This window comes from Crocodylus siamensis, chromosome 1, assembly GCF_052110815.1.
Source record: "Crocodylus siamensis isolate JL-2025a chromosome 1, ASM5211081v1, whole genome shotgun sequence".
Classification (NCBI taxonomy): domain Eukaryota; kingdom Metazoa; phylum Chordata; order Crocodylia; family Crocodylidae; genus Crocodylus; species Crocodylus siamensis.
In genome coordinates, this window is record NC_143395.1 from 175,200,588 (window position 1) to 175,227,993 (window position 27,406).

General features: G+C 41.0%; 1 protein-coding gene across 1 annotated transcript in view; it reads left to right on the plus strand.

Moving 5' to 3' along the window:
• Positions 1-27,406, plus strand: part of SPTBN1 (spectrin beta, non-erythrocytic 1) — a 192,877-nt gene that overhangs the window by 45,373 nt on the left and 120,098 nt on the right. Inside the window, exon 2 of the mRNA XM_090049501.1 lies at positions 12,604-12,801. Within this exon, the coding sequence (XP_089905627.1) occupies positions 12,654-12,801 (148 nt within the window). The 5' untranslated portion in view covers positions 12,604-12,653. The remainder of the gene's footprint in view (positions 1-12,603; positions 12,802-27,406) is intronic.

Consider the following 27,406-nt stretch of genomic DNA (forward strand, 5'->3'; position numbering starts at 1 on the left):
TTAAAGTTTATTCACGATCCTTTCATATGTTCATGAGACCCACTTTTGGGGCATGACCCACAGGGTGAAAAACGCTGCCCAATGGGATGTAACCCTTCATTAAAACAGAAGGGTTTACAACTTGTATAGGGCCTCTTTTGATGCATGCATCATACCTTATCACTGTGGAATATCCTATGTGCTACCCTATAAGGGTTATGAACCAATTAGAACATATAAAAATCAGTGAAAGGATTTCCATTGACCCTTGGACCTGATTCTTATTGAAGCGGTATAAGCTTTTCAAGAAAGGCAGTAATTCCTAAATGAAAACAAATAAATAACAGAAGAGGTTTAATATTGTATATTTGCTTAAAAACTTTAGTAAAGGACTCGGTATTCTAAAATATTCTCAGTATTCCCTGAACTTAAGCAGATGGACAAAAATTGTTTTAATTTTAAATTACTTTGAAAACACAAAAGGTTAAATGTTTTGGGATGTGGTAGTGACTTAGGTTGTATCTTCTTTAGTAATATACCATTCCAGGTCTGATTTTGCTCTCAGCCTATATTAAATTTCACTGTGCTTATGTTCTTATTTTGAAGTTTCAGGTTACTTAGAATAGGAGTCTTATGAGGGTTTTAGAACTAAAAACCTTCTATTTGGGGAAAATGTCCTGGTGTATCAAAGGCCCTATCCCAGATGAGAATTTGATCTCGTAGTTTAAATGGCTTGTTTTAAAATCTCCAGGACAAAGTCCAAGAATCCCTACTTCTCTAATGAAGTAGCCCAGGGGTAACTTGAAATTGTATAGCCTGGGTTAGGTAGGCAATCGAGCCAGATGATATAAGCTTTCATCAGGTATTAAACGCAACAGCATAAGCGTGTGGGGGCATCAGGATTCTCATCCCAGTGGTTTTACTAAGTTGTTTTTAGTAGTTATGAGTGACTGTGTGCTCTAGATTAGGAAGGCTTTGAGATGAGTTTTAGGTGCTGTATTTGCTATGATAGTGTGAAGTTTTGTCTTATACTCTACACTAGTGTTTTCTCAACCTTTTCTAGCCCAAGGCAGACTTACATTAATAAAAATATTTTGTGGCACACCTGTTAAGGCATTCCCCATCCTCATATCTGTTGTAGCTCATTACCATGGCAAAATGCCATGGCATACCTGTTCATTTCTGATGGCATACTAGTTGGGAAGCACAGCTCTACACAAAGGCTAGAAACAGAAGTTACACACAAACCTGTTTAAAATGATCAGAAACTGGTTTAAACCTGTAACAGAATAAAAGTTCAGTGCACATAAACCAGTTTCAAAATGGCTGACACTGGTTTAAGATAAACCTGGTTGAATGTAGTATCAAACGACTGATTTGGGTCAAACCGGTTTATGAAACTTCTGTTCCAGACCCCTTCCTGGTTCAAGTTAAATCACAGTCCCCCGGCATCCCAGCATTTTGCAGCCCTGGGCTGGGCTGTACTGTTTGCTCCATAGAGCAGGGCTGGCCGCACCACTCTGCTCCCAAACTGGAGCAGTGAGGGCTGACTCACTGCCCCCTCCACTCCTCTAGATAAACCCCTGATGGGGTCTGAGGCCAGGAAGGGGGCGTAGACTTCCCTTCCCCCAAGTATGGATCTTCCCTGCCCTGTTGGCTGTGACTGTGGACTACAAATCCCAGAAGCACCTGGAAACAGGAAGTGGAATTGATGAGCAATGCTGCAGAGTCCTGCTGTTGTGATTGTGGACTGCAAATCCCAGAGACCTTGGGGGCAGCAGAAAGAGAAAGTGAACACAGCCCATGCTGGCTATGTGCTAGAGAGCCATGCCCTAGTGACCCCTGGCTTCTGGCCTGAGCCACTGTGGGCATGTGGCTGCATTTCCTGAATCAAAAGTGAACATCTGTTTATTTGCTTATTAGTTCAATCTTTGCAGCTTAGACTGACCTGCAAAGACTGACTCAATTCAGCCTCAGGCTTTTTAACTGTCTGTACTTGGCCAAATTGATCACAGGTGCCTTGAAACTACAATCTTGAAAAATCTGTGGGTTTACAAGTCTATTGTGTGCTACATCTTTGTTTATAGTAAACTACCGAATTTTTCTACAGTTATTTTTAATACTTATCAGCACCCCACCTAGAATGATGTATCCTGGGGAGGCAGGAACAAAGCCATTTAACTCCAGATTTTCCTGGCTTTGAAATGTTTGTGTTTTGAGACTTGGAGTATAGGCTCCACTTATGTGGGAACATAAGCTGTGTGATATTTATGGCCTGTACACACCCTTCCTGTCTGTATCAGGGAGGGGATGGTTTTCAGGACTGTTTGGCAAACAAGCCATTACATAAATGTGTGTGATCCACATGCTGATCTCTTGTCTGTCCCTGAATCATAGAGTTTCTGACTAACATTCACTAACAGATGAATAGGAGAAAATGTGGTGTCTGTGCCATAGAGAGAAAGAAGACCTCGCCTCCATCCCCTATGTCAAGCATATAATGAGTGGTGCCTTCTGCATCATCAGTAGATCTAGATATACAAGGTGTTGTGGTATCCAAACAGTGTACCATGGAGGTAAGGAGAAGTCCTCACCTTCAGCTGAGAAACATTCACAGTTTACAGGCTGCTCTGCAGTTTATTTTGGATTGAATGAGTGGGCAGAGGGGTGACTAGCCTGTTCAAAGTAAATATGGCAAGTGTGTCAGTATAGAAAAGCAGTGTAATGGTGATGTTGGACATGCAGCTGAATTTTTTAGGGTTGGTTTTCAAAGTTTTCAGATGCATAAGATAGTGTATAGATGTTTAACTGCCAGGTTGTGGTCCTAAGGTTGTATATCCCTTTTTGTGTCTGAAGTGCCATTTTCTAGCCAAGTAAGCGATATTCTTGGTGCTTGTTTCTAGTGAGGCAGAAACTTCCCTAATGCCTTGCTTGCCATCTGTTTTGTCCAGTGACTGTTTAAATGCAAGGTGCAGTGGCTCAGCTTCAAAAAAGGGAACTGGAAAGAGGGGACTGCTTAGTGCAGAACCTTTGGTTTGGTTATGGCACAGTGCTATATGGTCAGATGCAGGTTCAGACCCCCACTGGCTGGGGGGTGGCAACTGAAATCTTGGTCTCCTGTTTCCTGGGAAAATTCCCTAAGCATTCAGCTATTGGTGGTAAAATAGGAGGGCCCTTCTCTTTCACTGCTTGCCCCACTCCCTTATTGTTTTATCCTGGATTTCCATTGAGGTACACGTGTATATAACCATGGATGTACCTAGACAGTTGTTAGCCTGTTGTGCATAGCTCATGCACATATGCTTCTGGGTTCACAGAGTGGAGGCAGGAACAAAAATAGCAAGGTATGTGGCTAGAAAATTACTATTTAGATTGGGTGGGCAGTTATTTTGGCTGGAGGGCTACTTAATGAGCTTTGGGGACTTGTCAAGGGAGGGCCTCTTCTTTTTTCTCTTTCTTCCACTCCCTCCTTCCAGAACCCAGACAGAGCTGTACTTTGCCAGGAGCCATGAAACTCAGCTGTGGACCCATATCGAGACTTTGGCTGTGGCGGGCAGGTGGCGGCATCAGCTGTGGGTGCAGCCAGCAGGTTCTGGAGCCCCAACAGAGAAACTGCCAGCAGTGTCATAGCTGACATTATTGTCCACCCAGTGCTGCAGAAGCTCCTGCCTGCTGGAAAGTTGCAGGTGGGGGCTCTGGGTGGAGCTTTCATTATGCTGGGAGGGCAGTGGCGTCAGCTGTGGATGCTGCTAGCAGGTTCTGGATCGGGGCTCCTGAATTCCACCACCTGCCCCCTGTGTCCATGTCCACAGCTGATGCTGATGGTGCTGGGCAGAAGCAGTCCTGCCCACCTGGTACTATGTAGTGGCTGCTAGCCACCTGCAGGCCAGATCCAGTGAGTTGGTGGCCATCCACCCATGGGCTGGATCAAATCTGTTAGTGGGCTGGATTCGGCCCATGGGCTGTATTTTACCCACCCCTGATTTAGATGCATAAACGGAAATAGATTGTTGTCCTGCTTTTACAATCTGTAACTTGTTTTTAGGTTAATGTAGATCTGCTTGCAACCTAAACTTTCTCCTAAAGTAAAAGTTTGGCACCAGACAAATTGTGTGTTTCCTGCAGAAACAGAAATTGGTCTTTGGAAGTGGCACCTTTAAAAGCAACCTCAGGATCTGTTTTGCTTTTCTTAGATGAAGGGACCTGAATATTAATCAATGCCCATATGAAGTTTAATTACTATTAAATGTGATTTTCTGTCTTTTTAAATTGAGATTTGTAAGCTGAATGGATTGCTAAAGAACTGGACTGACAAGCCCTGAGGTTCAAGTGTTTTGTTTGTCAGCAGAAGAGGATTAGTCTGGGGAGTGGGAGAATACGCTTGTCCCTACTGCCCCAGATGGACGTCTTGTGAAGAAAAGAGGATAGAAGATTCTCTAAGCACAGCCAGCACCTGGCCTCTCTAAGGAGGCTGCCCAAAAAAGGAGGCTAGTTGTGATACTAGTTTCTGTATCACATATACCTGATGTGTAGAAAAATGATAGACACTCATTGTCTGGACAATAATATTCTTATGTTATCATATTGTATTATGGTACCATAGTACTCTAAAGGTCGTAGCTGACCTGGGTCACATTTGTTCTGGTAACCTACAGGTGGAAGTCTCTGTATCTTATTTCCAGTGCTTTCAACCATCCAAACCTACATAGTTTATTTAAAGTATGTCAGGCAAATACAATTGGTTGAGTAGTGTGTTAACCAGGGAGTATTTTATTTACATAAGTAATGAGACCATTTGGGATTGATGTTCAAAATACAGTTAACTGGATCATAACATCAGAAAATCTCTTGGTAGATCCTCAGGTAGTAAGAGCAACCTGAAACCGGCTATAGCTTAGGACATTTTATAAAGGCATAATAACTTCTTAAAGTAAATATTATTTTGTCAAGACAAATAGAAGTCTTAGGAAGTAAAGTGAGATGTGGTTTTGCCAGAAGTATAGTGGCTATAATCCTCGTCCTATTAAAATACAACAATCTAAATTACCACCAGTAACCAGGATTTTTAAAAAATGAATTCTTTCTTCAGATGGTCTGAATAAAATTGCTTATATTCTGTTTTTTGAGAAACAAACACAGCAGAATCTAGTTTATGTATGGAAGTAAATACAAAGGGTCTGACCCTAAGAAATTGCTTTTGAAAGTTGTATGAGAGATGTTCTTCCTGGTAGTTGATTTTGTTTTATAAGCCGTTTATTCTTTTTGAAGGTAATGCCAGGAAAAGAAAAATGTTTATATTTTAAAGAATGCCTTGAAATGAAATGGCTTGATTTATTTATTTATTTATATATGTTCTGTTGAAATCTTTTTGATACTAATGTGAAAGTTGGAGAAGAGATGATAATGTTACATTTGATTATTAAGACAGGTAATAAAAATTCAATAATTTTTTTTGCAAATTATGGTCAGGATTTAGTATCTGAGATGTGAAGCTGTATATTTTAGGTTCTTTGGCAATTCTGCATCATTTTCTTAGTTTGCCATCAGATGGAAAACTAGAAAGTTATGCATGTTGTAAAAATAATTTTACTTGATACTTATGTTGAGCGGGGAATGCGTTAATGAAGTATGAATATCAGAATGTTGTTAAATGAACAAGAACAAGTAAATTTCCTAAATGAAAATGCTCTTTTGCAAGTTGTGTAAATCTTGATTGCATTCTCTAAAATGCAACTCTTCTAATACATGCTAGATATCTGGTAAACAAAGATGCCTGACTTCTGTTAACTCTGAGAGGGACTTAGCCACATTAGTCTGAAGTCAGGCAGAACTTCTGCCTCTTTTATGAACTTTTAATTGGTACATTTGATCAGTATTTAAGGGTGTGTACACTGTGCCATGTCTGTAATGCTTTTGGGGAGGGGTGTTGTTGAGCGGGCCTCACCCACCTGGCCCTGCTGGTGCCCCTGCCACAGCCAGTAAAATAGAAAAGCAACTTCTGTAAAAGGCTCGGGGAGAAAATCCTTAGGGATACTACACATGTAGAACTGATTCCAGTTTGATAACGTGATTAATTTCAGTCATGTTTCTGGTACATATCAATCTACCTGCAAATGTTAATACTAAAAGGAGCAAAACTGAATATCGGGGATGAAATCATAGTCATGTGGAAGGCAGTGTAAAACTTTTGACTTAGGTAGGACCAGGATGTCCTCCTTGATATCTCCTATTTTGCCTCTAAAGCTTGACAAGAGCATAGGTCTAACATAGGGGTGTGCAGGGCACAAGGTGGGTGGGAAACCCCTGTGTCCACCTCCTATCCCTTTTACAAACCCTATGGAGAGGACTCGAGCATTCTCCCTAGAAGTTATGTATCACCAGTGTATGCACTCCAAGTAGCAGTAGCATAAAAATGAAAATCCTTCCATCTTGAGGAGGCATAGGGCCAAGGTCTCTGTTAAGTCTTTCTCTCAGAGTACTTTTATTTATCCTAATCTGTGTGTGGATATGTATTTCTGAAGTTCTGTGTAGTAAGGATACAAGTGATATTTGAGAACTAAATCGATTCTGTTCTGCTCTTAATAAAGTACATTGCTTTGCTAGATTGGTATTTCAGTTTAATGCTGGGATGTTTAGGGAGGTTGTATTATCTGCTTGTGCAAAATCTTTCTTATGTTAAAGCACTTCCTAGTGTATCTGGTATCTAGGTTGTAGCCGTATTGGTCTAGAGGCAAAAGGAATCATAACTCGTGGAAGAGGTGATACCTTTTATTAGATCAACTAGATCCATCCCCAAAAGTGACTCAATCCAGCCTGCAACATGGGGAATCAGCAACAAGCTGCTGGACCTGATGGATCCCCTTCCCTGTCCTGCACTGTGCTGATCCCTGTTGCAGCTGGCAGGTAAGCTCTCTTGGCCTCTCCCTTTTCCCCTCCCCTACCAGAGAGGAGTGGTGGCCCGCAGCGCAGCTGGGTTGCAGGCATCCAGCCTGCAACTGTCAAAGGTTGAGCTCCACTGTCATATACTTTATAATGATTTTGTGTGACCATTTTACCAGACATACTTTACACGTGATTGGAGAGTGCTGCAGTAAGCTAATGGCAAACAATACAACTGCCTCCTGTTTTATGCTGACAATATAGTTCAATCGTGCAACTCTATGCTCACAAAACACTTGCTGAAATCATCAAGCAGTGGAGAGCTGAGTAATTGAAATGGTCAAGTGGAAGCCTTGTAACAATAACATGCTGGCATTGAAATATATATTTTAAGCCTTTTCAGCATGTGTCTGTTAAATGTTCGACTGTTATTATGAGTGAATGGTCATGTTATGTGTAAAATTATTGATAAACTCATACTTCCAAAACACCAAAAGTATTTTCAAATATTTTTCTGTTTTAAATACAAGTGACAAATACTTGTGTTTCCAGTTTTTGAATAGGGACTGATATCTTTTAGAAGTAGAACTTCTAGTTTAGGAATGCTAGAGTGCATCTGAGTATAAAATAAAAAAACGCATAAACTCCACCTCACTCTCCTAGTTAGCTTCCTTCCCTAGAATCACTCATGGTTTAGTGCTGGACCAGTGCTGCACCTGGAAACACAGTTGCTTGCACAAAAATATACAAGGAAAATGATTATTTGTACGTGTTTTTTCCTCCCCATAGTAGTATTTTAAAGAGCTAATGGCTGCCAAATTAGTTGTGTCTTGAAATTGAAGCAGGTGAGAAACAGTTGTTCTACACTGTACCCAAACTAAAATTTCTGCTTGTAGCACCAGAGAGCTTTTCATAGATTTCATAGACATTAGGGCTGGAAAGGACCTTGAAGATCATCAAGTCCAGCCCCCTGCCCCAGGGGCAGGAAGTCAGCTAGGGTCAAATGATCCCAGCAAGATAAGCGTCCAATTGTTTCTTAAATGAGTCCAGGGTAGGTGCCTACACTACTTCTGGAGGGAATCTATTCCAGGTCCTGGGGGCTTGGAAAAGTTTATGACCATTGGTCCTTGTTTTTTCTTGGGGTGTTCTGAACAGACGTTCTCCCAGGTCCTGATATACACCTCTTATGTACTTATAAGTAGCCACCAGGTACCCCTTGAGCCTACGCTTTTCCAGGCCGAAGAGTCCTGTGGCTCTCAGTCTCTCTTCATAAGGCCTGTTCTCTTGCCCTCTGATCATGCATGTGGCTCTCCTCTGGACTCTCTCAAGCTTCTCGACATCCTTCTTGAATTGCAGAGCCCAGAACTGGATGCAGTACTCCAGCTGCGGCCTCACCAAGGCTGACTACAGCAGGAGGATAACATCTTGAGATTTACTTGAGAAGTATCTATGGATCACCTTTTCTGCAAGGTGCTCTATTTTTTTCTCTGCCATCTCTTTCCTCTGTGTGCATTTCTACCTGGCCCTATATTACTAAGTCTGCATGCCAGAAAGAGTGCTTTCTGTGAGTGAAATGCCTCTTTTAAAAAAGCCTGTTTTATACAGCAACCATATGGGAGCAGAAGGAAGATGCAGATTGTCCAGTCGAGAAGGTTTGAGATAATGGGCCCAACTCAGTCTTAGAACAACTTCGCCAGGAATATATTAGGCTCGGTTAATTAAAAAGGGGGACATGGGAGCATGAAGGATACATATTAGGTGTTAGAAAATCATTCAGAATTTAAACTACGTACATAGTTATACAGAGGATACAGAAATAGATTCAGTATCCTAGCCCTGAAAACGTATGGTAGATTAGTATGGAATTAAGTTGAGCTGCTCGAGTTCACTGTTTTTATTTCTGTGTTTAGAATTGCTGCTTTAAAAAACTGTGTTTATGACCTTTGGGGAAAGGGTCGTAGTTCTGAGAACTCTGCCAGGAATGAGGCAATTAGGCTCCAGTTTTGTATCCGAGAGACCTGGGCCAATGTAGCTGAGATGTGGTCTAAATTGATGCTATGTAAAACATTTTTCCCCAGCTTTCTAGTCATCGTTATGTTGGTATAATTGGACTCCGTCTTCAGTAGGTTTAACTATGATTTGTGTTTGTTGTATAAGCTTGATCTAAAGCCTGCTAAAGTCAGTGGGAATCATTTGTTTGGTTCTGGATCAGGCCGTAAGTGACATCAGAATTAGTTTCCAATTATTACTGCATTCTTGCCACATGGTGTTATGCCTTATCTTTCTTTTCTGTCTTCATTCTCCCATGTGTCCACCTACTTATGGGTTGCAGTAGAAATAGCTTTTAAGTTTCTCAAGCTGAGAGAGATCCATTTTCAGAGTTTCCTACTGGAAATTGTCAGCTCAAAAATATAAAATGCAGGAACATGATTTTTAGAAGGTCTTTCTAGAACACATTGTTTCAGTGGGCGCATCTACAAGTGCGCTTTAGTGCGCATTACAGTATCACTAAAAAGCTGTGCTATTTAGATAACGCGCATTAAAATAGGATAATAATGCGCATTAAGTGTCACTTAAAAAACATGCTCTTTAGTTAATGTGCATTAAGACAGGCTAATGCTTATTTTACTAGTACCTAAGGGCTTGTATAAATGTGCAGGGAGCCTGCTCCAATGCGCTGAAAATCCAGTGAGTTGGAGCAGATTCAGTCAAGTCTGCTGGAGCATGGAAATTGACGCGCTCTGGCAGCCTTCCATGTCATGTATATCAGCATCCTTGTGCATCCCCATGCTGAAAAAATGGCAGCAAGGCGCTTTGAAATAAACAAGTTCAATGAGCTTTAGTTCAAAGTGCCCTGCTGCCTTTTTTTCAGCTCAGGGACATGTGGGGACGCTGATGCATGTAACGAATGGGCATTTTTAATTAGCACAGTTCTCTAATTAAAGTGCTTGGCGCCATGTCCCAAAGCACATGTAAAAATGCCTTATGGGTCCCAGAGCATGTGTAAAAATGTCCTGTACACAAGCAGAGAGGCTGCTTCAGTTTGCTGAAATACTAGCAAGTCAGTGCAGAGTCAGTCAAGTCTGCTGGAGTGTGGCAACTACCACACTCTAGCAGCCTCCCATGTCTCGTGTAACAGCTACTCTGTGCTACAAAAATGGCAGCAGACGTTCAGCATAGGGACATTGATACACGAGATGCTCTGGGTGCTTTTAATTAAAGTGGCCCCCTTCCCCCCCACTCCTGGACCATGTGTAAAAACACTGTAAGGGCATGTCTACATGTGCATTACCATGCGTTAGTTAACGTGCAATAAATCTAGTACTTCCATTGTGAGGTACTAACAAAATGTGCATTTACCTATGTTAATGTGCGTTAACTAAAGAACACGCTTTTTAAGTGATACTTAGTGTGCATTAACCTACTTTAATGTATAGTAACTAAATAGCACATTAATTAAATAGCACAGTTTTTTAAAATGATGCTTTAATGCACATAAAATAGGATAGTGTGCATTAAAGTGCATGCGTAGGTGCGCCCTAACAGTGGAGGTACTTGATTAACTAAAGTGCGTTAATGCATGTATAGATGTGCCCATTCAGTTTCAGTGTACTGTATCTAAACAGATTCCTTCCCACCTTTTACAAAGGTTGAATAGCTTGTAAACACTCTCCAATAATAGTTTCTTATACAACAGATTTAAATGTGGTATCCTTGCCTTTTGTGTAAAATAAAGGGATTACTTTTGCAAGTAAAGACCAGAGGAAACCTGGAGTGTGTGATAATGGAAAATGAAAGAGACATTTTATCCTAGCACAGTTGTCTGGAAAGTTAATGCGTCTAATTTCCAGAACAGTAAAGGTAAATATATTTTTCCGTGAAATGGATTTTGGAAGCTTGCAAAATGTCAAAACTTGAAGGAATGATTCTGGGTCTGGTAAAACCATCCATATATCCTCAAAAATATTTTGGGAGATTTTATAATCTGGCTTCACAGTAGAGCCGTAATCATCTTTTGCATGTTTGTTGATACTGCATTCCCTTTCCAATTGCCAGTAGGTGGCACCAGATAGCTAGACCAGTCTGAAGGCATTGGCTTCAGTTTTGTCCCTGGAAGGTTCATAGAGGGTTTTTACTATATTGACCATTGGCTGTAGGTTTTAAGTATTTCTTTCCTGACTGCTGTGTCATTTGGAATCCTTTACTATGTGAAAATTATGTGACAATAATGATAGTCAAACTCTGTGTTGTCCTAAAGCCCTGTAAAGTCTGTCTGTGGACATTTAATGATGCTTTTGTAATGTCACAATAAGCCTAAAATATGTAAACTTCATCCCAGTCCACTCTTGCCTATTGAATTATTAGTTTACACTGTTGGCCTTGACAGTGCACTCCTTACTAAGGTAAGCATCCATTGAATTTAAAACCTGTAGTGCCAAGGGAGGACTTCAGGCTTCGAATAGTAATTGGCTTGCTATTTTGTTACTGGTGTAATGCAATGGGTTATAGAAATTGTTGGTGTAGTGGTGGTGAAGTCATAAAACTAGAGAGTTTATTAAGTAATTATTAAGGCTTCCTAGCCTGATATAATTCTGATACCCTGTTTGTAATCCTGATATCCTATTTGCATTGGCTTTTGTCCCTTCTTTATTCATATTTTCATGCTTATAGATTTTATCGCTGTCAGTGTCTTAGGAAGGGAATTGTGCATTGCCTTTTACCTTTCTTTTTGATCTTTTGCATGTTTATTCATTGCCTTGTGCATGTTGGGCACAGTTCAGGAGAAATGTTCTGCATACGTCTACACAGTTCATTTGTAAATAATGCACTTTTCTTGGTAAAGTGTGATGTGTATGTTATATATACACTATATATAATAGATGTATATTATTATATTATGTATTTTGTGTGCATGGTTTTTCCTTATCAAAAGCAGGTGTTACACTTGCACTTTCCCAGTGGTACTATGAGAGGTAGCTCATCAGGTCAGATTTTGGCTTGGGCAGCACAGTAGTAGATGGGCGTAAGTAAGGAGTAAGGATTTATTTTGTTGGGGTTTAGGTTTGGGCATCTTGGGGTAACCAAGCACTGCAGAGTTGCTACTGCACCCTAAGCAGGTGGGGGAAAATGGGTAGAGCCTTGGTTCCATACTGCCAAACCAGAAGTTACTGATGCAAAGTGTGTAATAATATGCTGCTAGTGTAACAGTCAATAGGATGTTTGGCCTCCCCCCCACCCCCCGGACGATTTAACATCTTCCTTGTACTCCTTCTTGGGTAGCATCATGTGGCTTGGTGCACATGGGTAAATGCTAGGGCTTTTTGTGGGCTGACTGCAGTCAGCATGCCTTAGTCTTGTTTCATAAGCATGTCATGCAGACCAGTGTCTATGAAAATAGAAACTGTGAAAATTGTGCCATTGCTGTGTCTTTATTGTGCCATTCGGCAGATGCACATTCTCTTTATATGTAAAGAGGTATGAAGGCTCTGCAAATGCATGACCAGCTACTGTCATGGGTGAAATCTTAAAATTCTTTCAGGAAAGCAGTACCTTCTTTATGAAGTTACAGGAAATAAATGTTTTGCTGTGTTTCTAGACTGGGAAGCTTTTGTGTCTTCTGAAATCTACAGGGGTTAGCTCTGATGCTTATGAAATAGAAGCAATAGTTGTTTTTCTGTTTTTTGTTTTGAAACCAAAAGCCCTGACTTTGTGTCTGTTTGTTTGTTTTTTTTCCCCTTTCAACAGAATTTTTTTAAGGAGAAGCTGATGCTGAGGTCAGGTTAGAAGTGTTCAAGATGACGACGACAGTAGCAACAGACTATGACAATATTGAAATACAACAGCAGTACAGTGATGTCAACAACCGGTGGGATGTCGATGACTGGGACAATGAGAATAGCTCTGCGCGACTGTTTGAGCGATCTCGTATTAAGGCCTTAGCAGGTAAGGATTCAAGTGATGAGACCTCATTGTAGTTGGGAGACAAAAAGAGATTTCCATTCACTAGATACCTGATGCTATGAGTTATTTAATGCTTGGCATGCTTTTGCAAAACAATATATATCTTTGAAATCTTGTTATAACTAAACCTGAAATTTTGCCAAGGTCAAATAGAGCCTGGTGGTGCAAAATGCTCCATTCCCATTGAGATGCATTTCTCCTGATTCCAGTGAGACACTAGAGGGGGCAGTTATTAACAGCATCAAACCCATATTCACAGAGACTTCCTTATTTATTATATTTTGAAAAGTCCAAATATCAGACTTCCCTCCTAAGAAGGGCTTGGAATACACAGAGGGAGGGAGAGATTTCATTGATCTATTTTTTGTTAAAAGATTGTTTTTGCAGTGTGTGTGTGTGTGTGTGTGTGTGTGTGTGTGGGTTTCAGTTCAGTCTTTTTCAGATACGTTTAGGTTAAAATCATTTTAAAATGTGCCCCCTTCAGTTTTGCGTATATGTTAAAAGAAATGCCCAACAAGCCTGAAAGGACTAAAATCTTAGACCAAAAACCCTTAATAGACTGGGGGGGTACTCTGTATTTTGTGTTTTTTTGAAGCAGAATACTTGCAGTGTAGGCCTCTATGACTTGAATAAAGAAACCTGTTTATTTCAGTAGCATGACACGGAAGTAAATAAAATATAGATAGGTTTGAGCCCTGGTCATTCTTTCTTAAAGTGCTGGCGGGTCCCAGCCTGGCTTTATTTTATATGCTTTGTTCACTGATGATAACAAGATAGCAATAGCTGTTTTTTATATAGTTCCTCTATTTTTACAATATTGATGATGTAACATGAATAAGGATTAGTAGCTACTGTACTTGTATACCATACTGTCTTCGGAATAAAAAAGGCACGGTAGGCCGCAATAAAATGGTATGGTAGGCTGAATCATTTCCTTTTTGGTCTGTTTTGGCCTATTTTCTCTCTCATCATATTCATTCACAGTATAGAAAAAAAGAGACCCAGTAATGCCTGTTAACAATATATATTTTAGGACCTGACTTGTCAGCTGAAGTCAGTGCGAGTGACCCTAAATCCTTGTTGGAGTTTAAACCTCATTCCAGAAAGGTTGCCTGAGAACTTTAAATTTTCAATTTTGTTCAAGAGGAGGGACCAGGGAGTTAGCTCAGTCTGTCTATATAAGTGTAATTAATTTGCAAGATTGTGCTGTCTGTTGAATGCTTATGGATGTGTATAGATGTTGAATATGTATAAATATGATGAACTTCTCATCATTATATGTCTTCACACACCTTGATGATGCGCAAGGATATCCTACATTCTTCATTTGGGTGTAGACATATATATTGCAATTCAAAATAATATGGAAGAGAGGCTCATAAGTTTTAGAAGTAGGGATTTATGGCATAAAAAACAGATTTCCTCTCGGTTAAATCATTGTGACACAAGAGCAACTTTGTGAAGTCGGATTGATGTAAATGCAACTGACAGCAGTATCTGTTTCTATTCAGTTTGTTTATCCAAATGCACCTAGCAGGTTCTCTTAGGCAATGGGGAATTTCTGAACTGCGGGTGTAATGGTAACTGTTCCATCATCACTAGGACACTCCAGTAGAGAAACAGACTATATCTTTGAAAGAGCCACCTGGTTACCTGCTACAAGACAAAAAGCATCCCCTACCTTTCCGGCCCGTGACCACACAACCATGGTAGTCACCTACCACCCCGCATTTGAACGAATTAGAAGAATCATCAAACAAGTGCAGCCTATACTCAATAAGGATCAGACCTTGAGAAATATTTCCAGCCCTTCTGCTGCTGGGCCTCACACTTCAAGAGGGATGTTGACAGCATGGAGAGGGTCCAGAGGAGGGCCACTCCTATGATCAGGGGACAACAGGGCAGGCCCTATGAGGAGAGGCTACGGGGCCTGAACCTGTTCAGCCTCCACAAGAGAAGGCTGAGGGGGGATCTTGTGGCCTGTTATAAACTAGTCAGGGGGGATCAGCAGGCATTGGGGGAGTCACTGTTCCCCCGAGCACTGCCAGGAGTGACCAGGAATAATGGTCACAAGCTGGCAGAGGGTAGGTTTAGGTTAGATATCAGGAGGCGCTACTTCACGGTCAGGGCGGCTAGGGCCTGGAACCAACTTCCAAGAGAAGTGGTGCAGGCTCCTACCCTGGGGGTCTTTAAGAGGAGGCCAGATGTACACCATGCTGGGGTCGTTTGACCCCAGTATTCTTTCCTGCCATGGCAGGGGGTCGGACTAGATGATCTGCTCAGGTCCCTTCCGACCCTAGAAACTATGAAACTATGCTGGTTTTCAAACAGCCCCCTAAGCCTGTCCCACTCATGATGAGAAACAGACTCCTTACTGGTCAGCAGGCACCAAATGGAGTGCAGCCTTGCCTTAACAATAGATGCAAAATCTGTCAACACCTCTCCACTGCTACATCACCCTCCACAGTGAACCCAGCAGAATCCATGCCTTTCCTAAAATGTGATACATCTGATCCAGTGTACCAGATGCCCTAATGGTAACCACGTGGGTGAAACTAAACAGCAACTACACAGCAGAATAAACTCATACAGAAAAAATAGAAAGGATAGTGACATACAGACCCCAGGAGGAGCACATTTTTCTCAGAACAACCATTCCCTTTCTGATCTTGCTATCCTTGTGCTAAAGGGAAAGCTACCAATTGCTTCAAAAGGTGATCCTGGGAACAGAAATCCATAAGCTGGCTGGATACTAAAACCAGGTACAGACATTACATTTTTACCAGTTTAAGCAACTGGAAACCAGTCTATACCTGTAACAGAGAACAAAGGTTTAGCCCACATAGGCTGGTTTAAAAATGGTGGAACCTGGTTTAAGATTTACCCCTTTCTCCTCCCTTGCCGCCTCCCCGCAGGCAAATGTGTGTCTGGTTTGTAAGAACCAAGGATCAAACACTGATATTGACTTTATGACATATTATGATCTACCTGATTCTTGAAAATTGTTCTTCACAGTACAGGTAATAATGATGCTCTTAGCTTTTGAAAGTCTTGATCTCCCACTAATCAAGCTATCTTTAATTGTTCATCTGTTATCCCTGAGAAAATTTCTCTTCTCCAGTTTCACAGACCTCCACACTGTTTTTAATTGTTGTTGTGTCTGCTGCTTTGATGAAAAATGCTTTACATTAAAAATATGTCTAAGTCTATCCCAGCCATGCAGTTGGTTCAATAAAACGTATCACCCACAAAAATCTCTGCCTCTCTCATAGTCTCATAGAAAATTTAGCTTTCTTACTGACTTTCTGAATAAACTGTTTTGAAGTGCAACTCATAACCCAGGGTTTAAATTTCTTACAAGGCAGGTGGTCTCTGATGTGCTATTCACATGCCCTTCTCATTTAGAAGACCATTTTTGATTGTGTTTAAAGCAATATTTTGTGTAGTCTGTTATCAGAATAAATCTCAAAATCAAAACTTCTTGAGTTGTATAAATCAGCTATGAACCTCACAAGTTCTTTTTAAAATTATGGCATAATTTTCAAGTTGCTTTGATTTGTGATTATAAAACTTATAATTCTGCCAACATGACTAATTTCTAGATCCTAAAGGAATTTAAGGGACACCATAAACTTTTCTGTTTTCCAAGCCGTCCTCCTGGCAAGACTTAAAAATACAAGCTTTAAATTACTGAAAGTATCTTTAAGTGTAGAAAGCTCTATCATTTTTGGTACTGAGTTATGACAAAGGTGTTAAATTTATCTAAAGAAGTAACCTTTCTGAATATATATGCCATGCCCTGTCTAACAGCATTCTGCTCAACATTCAGATGGTATTTGACTTGATCTTCCTTTGTTTGGTATGCATTAGAAGCTGCACATTAACCAAGTATGTTTGAGTAGCAAGGAGATGATGTCATGTCCTGTCCTATCTGTGGCACTGTACTGCAAAGTAATTTTTATGCACTCTGTAAATGATTTCCCGAATCCCATAGTAGCATGCCCACATTCTTGATCTCTGAACAAAATGCCTCAGTCATGTGGGACACTGCGAGCAGGGAAAACAACCTCAGAATGTATAGAGCTTTCTGGTTACTGAAACTTGGATTATAAGAACAATGATAAAGAAAATAATTGTGATTTATTTTATACTGTTTCCTTATTAAATTAACATTCATGAGGCAGGAATGCTACCTGCTATCATGTAGCTGACTGGACTCTTGAGTTAGGCCGCTGATGTGCTGAGCTTCCATGCTCCTCTTAATGAAGTCAGTGGGAGTGGAGGGTTTACAAAGGTTGCACGCATTGCATAGGATTAGGCTTGGACCAGTGTGACAGGTGAACAGAATTGTCAGTGTAGGTAAATCTAGGTCAGACCTTTTTGCTCTTCCTCATGTCACTTACCCTGTTTAATAAAGTAGAATATTCTGGGAAGGGCTGAAGAATTGGAAACTAATCTAAATGTTTTAAAATGTTTCTGTTTTCAAGAGACCTGCATCAGCCCAATGTGAATTTGGGATCATGAGCAAAATGTCTGACCTAATATGATGAGGTTCCTTTTTAGTAAATTAAAAATCAAAATATGAGGCCTGATTCTGCTGCTGTACAAGTCAGCAGTAACTTCACTCACATCAGTGATATGACATCAGTAATGCAGCCTTTGTAAAGTGAGATCAGAATCAAGCCAAGAGCCCTTTAAAAGTTGAAATGACTCAAGGTTAAATAGCATCTTACTGTTACCAAGTTAAGATCCTCTTGATATTTTACTTCTCTTCATTAAATGCAATAGTGTTTCTTTTGCAAGCAACACTGGCATGAGATAGGTTGTTGATCCAGCTACTGAAATCAGCTGTCCTGTTGACTTCTATGGGAGCTAGATTGCTTCCCATTTGAGCAATAAATAATAAACGCGAAACAATCACTTAAAGGATATATAATACAAGAGAAGTGCTTAAATTATTTAGGTAACCTAAAAAGGCACCAGTTTAAAAGAGGAGAGCCTTGATGTAGATTTGATATAGAGCTGTATTTAACTATTCACCTGCAGTTGAATTTTATAGATTTTATAGCCATTCTGTAGAACTGTAATTTTCGTATTTGGCTCTGTGTTTTACTGTTGGCATTGTGAGTACTTTGTGATGCAGCGTGTTGGCTCAATGTCTTCACTGCTTCAGCATTCCATAAAATCCTCCTCTTAACACAAAAATAGGGGGAAAGGACACATTTTTATTTCCAATATAAGATTATAGTTACTGTCTGAACTAGTACTGCAGACAGCAACTGATATGCATCTTCTGCTTCTCTGCCTCTTGGGCTGTCTTACAACCTCCCAAGGCACAGAGGCAGCTTCAGATTCTTAACACGTTAGGTAATTAACCATTACAGCCAAATACAAGGGAATGCAGGGGAATCTCTATCTTCTGGCATTTTGAAATCTAAGTGGACTCTTCTTCTGACACACATACTCCAGCTCAGCCATAAGGTATTGAGCCAAATGCTTGAATTGCTGAGGCTGCAAACAGACATTGCCTTGTGGCAACTCAAAAAGATTTGTGGTGGGACAAAACAAGCATATAGATGTCCTAACCACTTGTTTCCCACGTGCCCAGAAATGTTTCTGTGACTGTACTTATTAACAGTTTGTCCTGCTCTATTGTGGTGGATGTTTATATGTTTATGGCACAACAGTGTTGACTGAATGTATTGTCAAAGTGCCTGCTGCACAGAGCTCACTTTTACTTTAAAAAAGGAGTTGGTAGGGTCACCATATTTCCAGTATCAAAAAAGAAGACACCTGGGAGGGAGAACAGTGGGGGAGGGGCATATGATTGTAGGGGGCGGCAGCCTGCCTCTGTCCCTCACTCCCAGTTCACAGCCCGCTGCCCCCCCCAGGCCTGCCAGTGCCCCTCACACACACATGCGCACCTTGCCCACTGCTCTCAGCCCCAAGCAGCCAGTCTGGGAAAGCAGAGGCAGAGCAAAATCGTGGACATTCGCTCACATTTTAATTAAAAACCTACCCAGACGGGACCAAAAAAGAGGACATGTCTGCGAAAACCCAGATGTATGGTAACCCTAGGAATTGGGGAACTTGAATAATCCCTACCCAGAGCCTGGGAGAGAATGGGCCCCGGAGAAACATAAAGAGCAAGCAGCAGCGGCCCAGATGTGGGGGAGTGTGAAGGAAGGAGATCACAGTACATGCTCCTGAAGAACTGTTCAAGCTTTAAAATCCAGGAATCTATAAATCTGGCCATCTGTGCCACCACTTTTAGTCTAGTAAATATTAACTCCATTTCACTCTTGCATTTCTGCAGTGTTTGCAGAGGGTGTATTTACTGACTAGCAGGTCTGTTGGCTGAGTCAGTCATTGCCATTGCTGCAGGACATGATAAAGAAGAGGAAAGATGGCAAGGATCATAGCCCATACCAGGCCCTTTTTATGACCAAGCGTAGCAGGATGGATGCTTTTCCTGGTCTGACTCTGAGCAGCTTGCAAAAAAAGTCAAGTCATAAAAATGGAGACAATATTAAATAAAATGATAAATGATGAAGCAATTCCTTAATCAGTACCCCAAATCTTAACTGTACCTGCTAAAAGTCTACCCAAATAAGAATGTCTAACAGTGCTTCTGTAAAATGTCCATGCTTGGGCTATGATGGGGCTTAAGGAGGAGGGAGATCCAAAGCTGAGAAGCAGTTACTGAAGATGACTGTCCATGTGTTTTTGTTGGATGAACTTGGTGCACAGATGGAATTTGCTCTCAGATCGCAATGCAACAAAAGAAAAGAAGGCATTCTCTGAGGTATATAGCCTGGGCCCCATCTCCAGTGATGGGTATGAAGAGTCAGTGGTGGCAGAGAATGTAATTTCTATCACAATAGAGGCCTGAAAGAGAAGAGAAATATATCAGGTCTTCTTTGTCCATCCAGAATCTTTCAATGTTCTGATCCACTGACCACTCAGGTTAACAGGAGTTAACAGGAGGCTTTCCACTGAGAGTTCCCTGGGCTTTGTGCACAGTTTCCCCATTATGAGTACTCCTGCTGGTGCAAAAACCATTTATCTACATCATACAGTGTGTTGTAACACATACCTTTTGATAAAGTTGAAACTTCTTGATTCTCTATCTTCTTTTGAACTCAATTTGATTGTTGTTCAAGGGTAGGTCTCTCCAGTGTAAAAAAAACCCCCAAAAAACCCCTATTGGGTAAGGCAGGAATTGTTTTTAATAGTCTACAAGTAAGTTCTGTGGGTGGTGGCCACAATTTAAAACTACACCCTGAAAGATTGTGAAGGAATAGGTATCTTTCCCCTGAAGTCTAGCTGCCTTTGTTAAAGTGGTATGTCTAATATAAAAAGCCAAAAATAAACAATTGGTTCAGAAGGTACCATGTTCATGTGATGAACATGATCTGTCAATGTGAGGAAGCGGTCAGTAAGGCTAACCGTACCTTGTTGTGCATCTACAGATGCATCACAAGCAGGTCCAGGGAGGTGATCCTTCCCCTCCTATGAGGCACTGGTCAGGTCACAGTTGGAGTACTGCATCAAGTTCTGGGCACCGCACTTCAAGAGGGATGTAGCTAGCATTGAGAGTGTCCAGAGGAGGGCCACTCGCATGGTCAAGGGACAGTGGGGCAGGCCCTATGAAGAAAGGCTAAAGGGCCTGAACCTATTCAGCCTCCGCAAGAGAAGGCTGAGAGGAGATCTGGAGGCTGTTTACAAACTCACCAGGAGGGACCAGTGGGAACTGGGGGGGGCTCTGTTCCCCCGGGCACTACCCAGGGTTACTAGGAATAACAGCCACAAATTATTAGAGAGAAGGTTCAGGCATCAGGAGACATTACTTTATAGTTGGGGCTGCCAGGCTCTTGAATGGGCTCCCAAGTGAGTTGGTACTCTCTCCTCCCTTGGGGGTCTTCAAGAGGAGGCTGGACAGATATTTGGCTGGGGTGATATGACCCCGGCACCTGCTCCTGCCTGGGGCAGGGGGTTGGACCTGATGATCTGTTTAGGTCCCTTCCATCCCTAAGTACTATGATACTAAGGTAGAAAAATAAATTGGGAAGGTAATTTTTGGTTCATAGCCAGATTTCAGGAGAACAATTCATCTAGTAGGTAAAAGAATAATATTGGAAAATCTGTTTTCAATGAGAAAGTAGATATGAAGACACATACGCTCAGATTTGCTTCCAGTCATGTCTAAGGCACCCTGCAGCTGATATGAGAAGAGAGCAACTGATCCTTGCTTTGTAAATTATCTTTCACCTATCCGTGTCCTTTAAGGTTCTTTGAAAGGTATAGCAAGAAGACCTGGTAATTCTAACTGGTCTCTAACAGTCCACAAGGGTTTAGTGTTCAAGAATTCTCTAGCATTATATTTCTTTTACTGAGGACAGTTAACTAACAAGATTTGCTATAGACCACCTTTGCTGATAGGGCTCTTCAGAAAGCTTTATATGGAAGTTCAGCATTGTTTTTTGCTACCTTTTTTTTTTTCTAGACACCTTGTGCTGGTGCATACAGTAGCTTAACGGTTAAGACATTCTTTTGAGTTGGGTGAAGAAAAGCACGTCACTCCATTTTTCAAAACTGAATGTGATTAAAGAACTCTGAGATCTCTTTCTGCTTCTGTGCTGCTGAGAGGGTCATTTCCCAGCCAGTAGGTGTGCTGGATATTTTTGCACCCTAGGTGCAGCACTCTGCACTTGTCCTTGTTGTACTGCATCCTGTTGTGTTCTGCCACTTTTCTAACCTGTCCAGGTCTGCCTGCAATCATTCCCTACCCTTGGGAGTGTGCACTTCACCCCACAATTTAGTAATCTGCTGTCTACATTAGACAAACAAGGCAATATCTACATGTTAGAATGAGTGAACATTGATCTGACATCAGCTTCAAAAAGAAACAAAGCCCTGTGTCAGAGCACTTCAGCCCCTCTGGACATTACAACGTGGACCTTAAGATTGCTGTTCTGGGCAGCAAAATTTTATAAACCTATTTGAATGGGAAATTGTGGGATAAGAAATTACCCACAGACTGTATTCTGTTAAGTATGGTTTAAACTGGGACTACAGATTCTAATCCTGCTACCTGGGTTAACTTGTGTGACCTCTTTGTACCTACGGGGTCTTTTCTTTTGCTGCCCCTGCAACCCTGCCCTGTCCCTCACCTCCCTTCTTCTCCCTCCTTTCCCACCTTTTGTATTCAAATTACTTGCTGTCTGTCCTTTCACAACATCTGATGAAGCTGAGCTCAAGTTCACAAAAGCTTATGCTCTATGTATATCTTACATCATCAGTCTGAGATGCAGATCTACCATACTACCTCTCTATGCTTAAAAACTGTAAAGACCACCAAGGGAGAGACTTTCATGATCAAGAGAGCTTCGTTAGGAATGCGCTTATCTGCAGCCTTGCAGCGCATGGGTAGATGAGCAGTCTTTCAAGTAAACCTCTGGGCTTGTAGCTCATAGTCAACAAGTAGAATCATATCCACAAGCAAATGGATAGTTAATGGAGTTGTGAAGGAATTTATCCTATTTATGCATCTTTCTTTTTAAAGTTGGTAACTCATGCTTTTCAGGGTTAGAGAACAGAGAAAGTCATACCAGAGATGGTGCTATATAGAACTTGAGCTCTCTGGCCTCAAACCTGACTTTGGAGCAGTTGTGTTTGTCCACAGAGTTCCCAGATAACTACCTATGGCCTTTTCCTTTAACAATGAATCAACTCCAGACCAAGAATGAAAAACATAGACCTTCTTTGTGGTATGTGCATTATTTTTAGACATATTTGTTTGCCCTTGTTGTTTAACCTTGTACAAAGGTTCCTGCTACTTCAATATAAGTACACATTAAAAAAAAACCCATTTAAAATAATGTTCAGAGTCAGTCAGATAACACAGAGAAATGATATAAAATTTGGTGCCACAGCAAAACCAGAAAAGCTCATTTTTTTATTTAAAAGAAATCACTAATATTAATCTGTTTTACAAACCCACAATAGTTGAGATCTGTGGGACTTTAATAAAAATAAATGAATTGATTTTCCCAAGAAGCATTTAAGGGAAGTAGATCTTGCAGTATATGGATGCTTCTAAATAATGTAGAAGCACTTAGGGCTGAAAAGACAAATGGAGGCTGGGTATGAAAGACATTTGAAGGATTCACTTGATACTAAATAGAAACACAAAATGTTCAGCACTGACTTAGCAGATTAATCTTTTTTTGTTGTGTGTTTAGTCAGCTGGAATCTTAAGATCTGCTCAAGTACTGAAGACTGTATAAAAGTGACTTTCCGTGCTGTTAGGGAAACTTGCAGCAGTAATAAATGGCTGTACTCAACCTAAACTGAGCTGGATCCTTCCTTCCTAAGTCATGTTGAATAGTTTCTCACTCTATGTATAGTGCCATTATTTCAGTATTGCTTTACCCTCGTGAACAAAAGTACTCCTCAGTATGAGGAATGGTGGTAGAAACTCATCTCCCAATTATTGCAGTTCTGCAGCTTGCTGAAATCAATGGGATTAATTATGTGAGAGAGAATGGCTTGCAGGAATAAGCATTGCAAAATTGGAATCCAGAGGTTGCTTCTTTTGGTCCTTCTTAACAGAAAGACCATTCTTAAAAGGGTAATATGATTTTTGCTAGCAAAGTGAGAAAGATAAGGGATGCATATGTTTTACTATTGGTTGCTGTTCTCCCTATAAATTAATGTGCAATTCTGATTTGTTTTCCTCATTTCCTGAACCTGATTCCTTCCTATTTGGCTCCACTATGCTAGTGGCAAAGCTGCTCATTAGTAACGTACCAGAGACCATCTACTCACAAAGAGAATGTATACAGATGATGCATCTTTTTGTTGTTGCTCTTACACATTAAATTCCTATGACACAACAGGGAAACCAATAAAAAAAGGATCTGATTCCAAAACTCTCATGCTGGTTTTTAATCTGTGTTAACTGCACTGACATCAACAGAGTGAGTCCTGATTTACACCAAAATAGCTGAGAGGAGAATTGTACCTTTTCTCTGTAATTGGTGGAGTATGGTTCTATCTAGCTTTGTTTTCATTACCCCTAAATCCCCTGGCATTTGAAGACAGCAGAACACTGCAGAGGGATGTGCTTTTGGTTGCTTTTTTGTAGTGTTAAGTGCACTGTAGCTTTCTGCATTAATTGGAGCAGGGAAAGACTCTTGAAAGCAGTAAGGTGATACTAATTTCTGACAGTGTAAGAGTGATGTAGCCCTGGTGGTCCAGAAATGGAAAAATGGAAGAATGTCTTCCATTTAAAAGCCTTGTATAACTTTATTCCAACTACATAGTTGGTCCAGTAACAGATAGCACCCTAAGAAACCCTATTAATTTATAAAGGAGAGTAAAATACTGCCATCCCAAGTGCTCAGACAAGAAGATAAGAGCGCTCACGGTAAAAAACTTTTCATAGAGGACAACAGTGATGCTTGCCAGACACATAGCTAAAGCACTGTGTAGCTTGTATTAGAGGGAACAGAGCTGACACACAGGCTATAGGAGGGCTCTGAATCTATGTTAGAAGAAGACTGAGGTCAGACCATCAGCTGGTGTAAAGTGTCATTTTCTGTGCTGATCTTATCTGTTATGTACCACTTTGTTGTTGCTATGACCATTTTAGGTGTCTATATAGCAGGTTCTTGCCTAACTTAAATGCTTTCCTCAATCATGGCTGAAGGGAATAAGGGGTTTTGTGGGGTTTTTTTTGCTACTGCTGTTGAGAGTTGCCCAGGTGCCAATAAATTGGAAATTTATTGTAATAAAGGAAAACAGACCTTACGATGACAGGCTGAGAACCATGAGGCTCTTTAGCTTGGAAAAGCGCAGGCTCAGGGGTGATCTGATGGCCACCTATAAGTTTATCAGGGGTGACCACCAGTATCTGGGGGAAAGTTTGTTCACCAGAGCGCCCCAAGGGATGACGAGGTCGAACGGTCACAAACTCCTGCAAGACCGTTTCAGGCTGGACATAAGGAAGAATTTCTTTACTGTCTGAGCCCCCAAGGTCTAGAACAACCTGCCATCGGAGGTGGTTCAAGCACCTACATTGAACACCTTCAAGAGCAAATTGGATGCTTATCTTGCTGGGATCCTATGACCCCAGCTGATATCCTGGCCTTTAGGCGGGGGGCTGGACTCGATGATCTTCCGAGGTCCCTTCCAGCCCTAATATCTATGAAATCTATGAAATTAGTCATGTATCTGTAACCTCCATCAGATATGAATTTAGTGCATAGTGCTGTGTGCAGATCAAAATCCGGTCCTGAACCTCTGACTGAAAAGAAATCTATCTGCATTGTGTACGTATGCAGAAGAGAGTGTTCTCTTGTCTCTCTTAGCTTCTAACTAGCCAGATTTCTGTATTTATTTAGCTATTTCTGCAATATGCTTTGCAACTCTCCTTTTTATTTGTTGCTTGGATACTGCATAGAAGCACTCCTTATTGTATAAATAGCATCCACCAGAATATATTGCAAAATGAAATTCAATACAGGGTTTTTTTTAAATGTTTCTTAATGTCTACTAACCTCAGAGCTTTTCTAGTGGGGAAGGATTAGTGACTAAAGCACCCCTTGAAACCACAAATTTAACTCCTGTGAGGTAGTAGCGTGGATGCATGTAAGCCTAGGTTGCCCTGAGAAGAGGGGTGGAGGAGATGAAGCTGATGAAGTAAAAGGAGTGTGGGAGTAGGAATGAAGATGGGAGAAATAGAGCAGATGGTGAAAATCCATCTGTAGCATAGAGGTAGTTCTATAGGCCCCCTCATAAGAATGCAGAACTTCTCCATTGGGTAATCCAAGTGTGGGTGTTGGAACCATAAAGATGCAGTTGCTGCTGGTGCATATTAGCAGGTGACTGCTTTAACCTCCATCCAGGATGCAAGAAGGGTTGAAGTTGTTTTTTAAGATGCAGATAGAGGCTGAAACAGAGGAGCTCTTAGAAGGAAGAGTTAAGAGCAATCCACTGGGGAAGAAAAATTAAGGCTGAGATTTGTACACATGCAGGCACACATACCCATACCTATATGCAGTTACCCACTTGCAAAGTTTTACAGGTAAATTTGGGCTATCTAATTGCTACAGCACTTCTAGCACATCACTAGATATTATTGGAATGATAGACAGTTCTCAAATTACAGACAGAGAAGAAGGTTTTAGAAAATAAGGAAATGGAAGTTTAATTTATGTTGGCATTAAAACCATCCTTTCCAGTGGCAGTTGCTGCATTTGGGACTAAACAACCTCCAACAAAATGATTTTTTCCCTACCTGATTTCTCCCTTTTCTCCAGTATTTCATTTTGAGTATACTGTAGGGTCAGTGCAGCCTGCACTGTAGTTTCTGCCAGAGCTTTGGCAGAAGAGCTGCATAGTACCCATTTTAAATATTTTGGTATGTAGGCCCAGAGCTCCTGTAATTCCAAGTGTCCCTGGTCACTGGCTAAACATGAAGGCACATATTGTTTCTTGCTGAGCACTGGCTGGTAATCATCAGGAAGTGTAATGTATGTCAAACAGTAAGCACAATATACTCTGTATACACTGAATAGGAGTGGATAGGAGGGAGAGGCTGGAAGAAATAACATCTTTCACTTCTGTGTTCCCACCCTCTCCAGCTAGTTTCCATTTTATACAGGAGCAGGTAGAAACTGAAGCTGACTCCTATGCCTGAAGCATGTAGTTATGATACAGCAGTGTGCATCTTTTCCTGGCCTCTGTGGGAACTGTGGATATTTGGAATTCAGTTGCGAAAGAGTAAAACTGTTGTGTTTTATATAATCCCTAAGGTTCAAACTGTGGCTTGCTTTGCATTGCAATGGAAGGGGAAAATGGCATAGGGCAGCAGTTTCAAACCTTCTGCAGCTTCTAACATTCACAGAACAACAGAAGGAAGAATTAAAATGCTGTAATTTCATTGCTCTGTAATGGTTCAAAAATTAAGGAAATCTCAGAAAACAGTTGCTACTGGGAAAAGGTTGACCACTTTCCTCCCCCCCCCCCATCCAAAACCACACAGCATTCATTTAGTTGGGTTCACCCTCAGTTTAGTTGGATTCACCCTCAGCATTCATTTAATTGGATTTACAAAAATTTCCATTTTTTTCTAGCTCTCAAAAATCTAAATCAATTTCACATTTTTCCTGCAGATAATTCAGAGTTGCATGAAGCATTCTCATTCCAAAATTCCACAGGAGAAAAAAGGAGAATTCTTATGTTTGGGGGAAGGGTTCTTTGTGGGAGGATGGGGACAGGGTATCGATGTCTTGAGTTTTCAAGCAGCTTGAATAAACAGTAAACCAAATTTATGCCTGATGTAACTTCCGGAATTTTAATGGTGTTTCACTAAGGTTGCATTTGCCTGGGATTGCTTATCAAAAGGTGGTAAATAAAGCAGCCCCACAGAACTCTGGTTTGTCTACAAGCTGAACTTACATGAAAGTGTAGAGTGCTAGTAACTCTCTAGATGTGTTTCTTTGCCTGCATAGACAGAGTGAATGTGATGTAGTTCATAAAAGCATGATGGGATTTCAGTAGGATTACTGACCATGTGTTT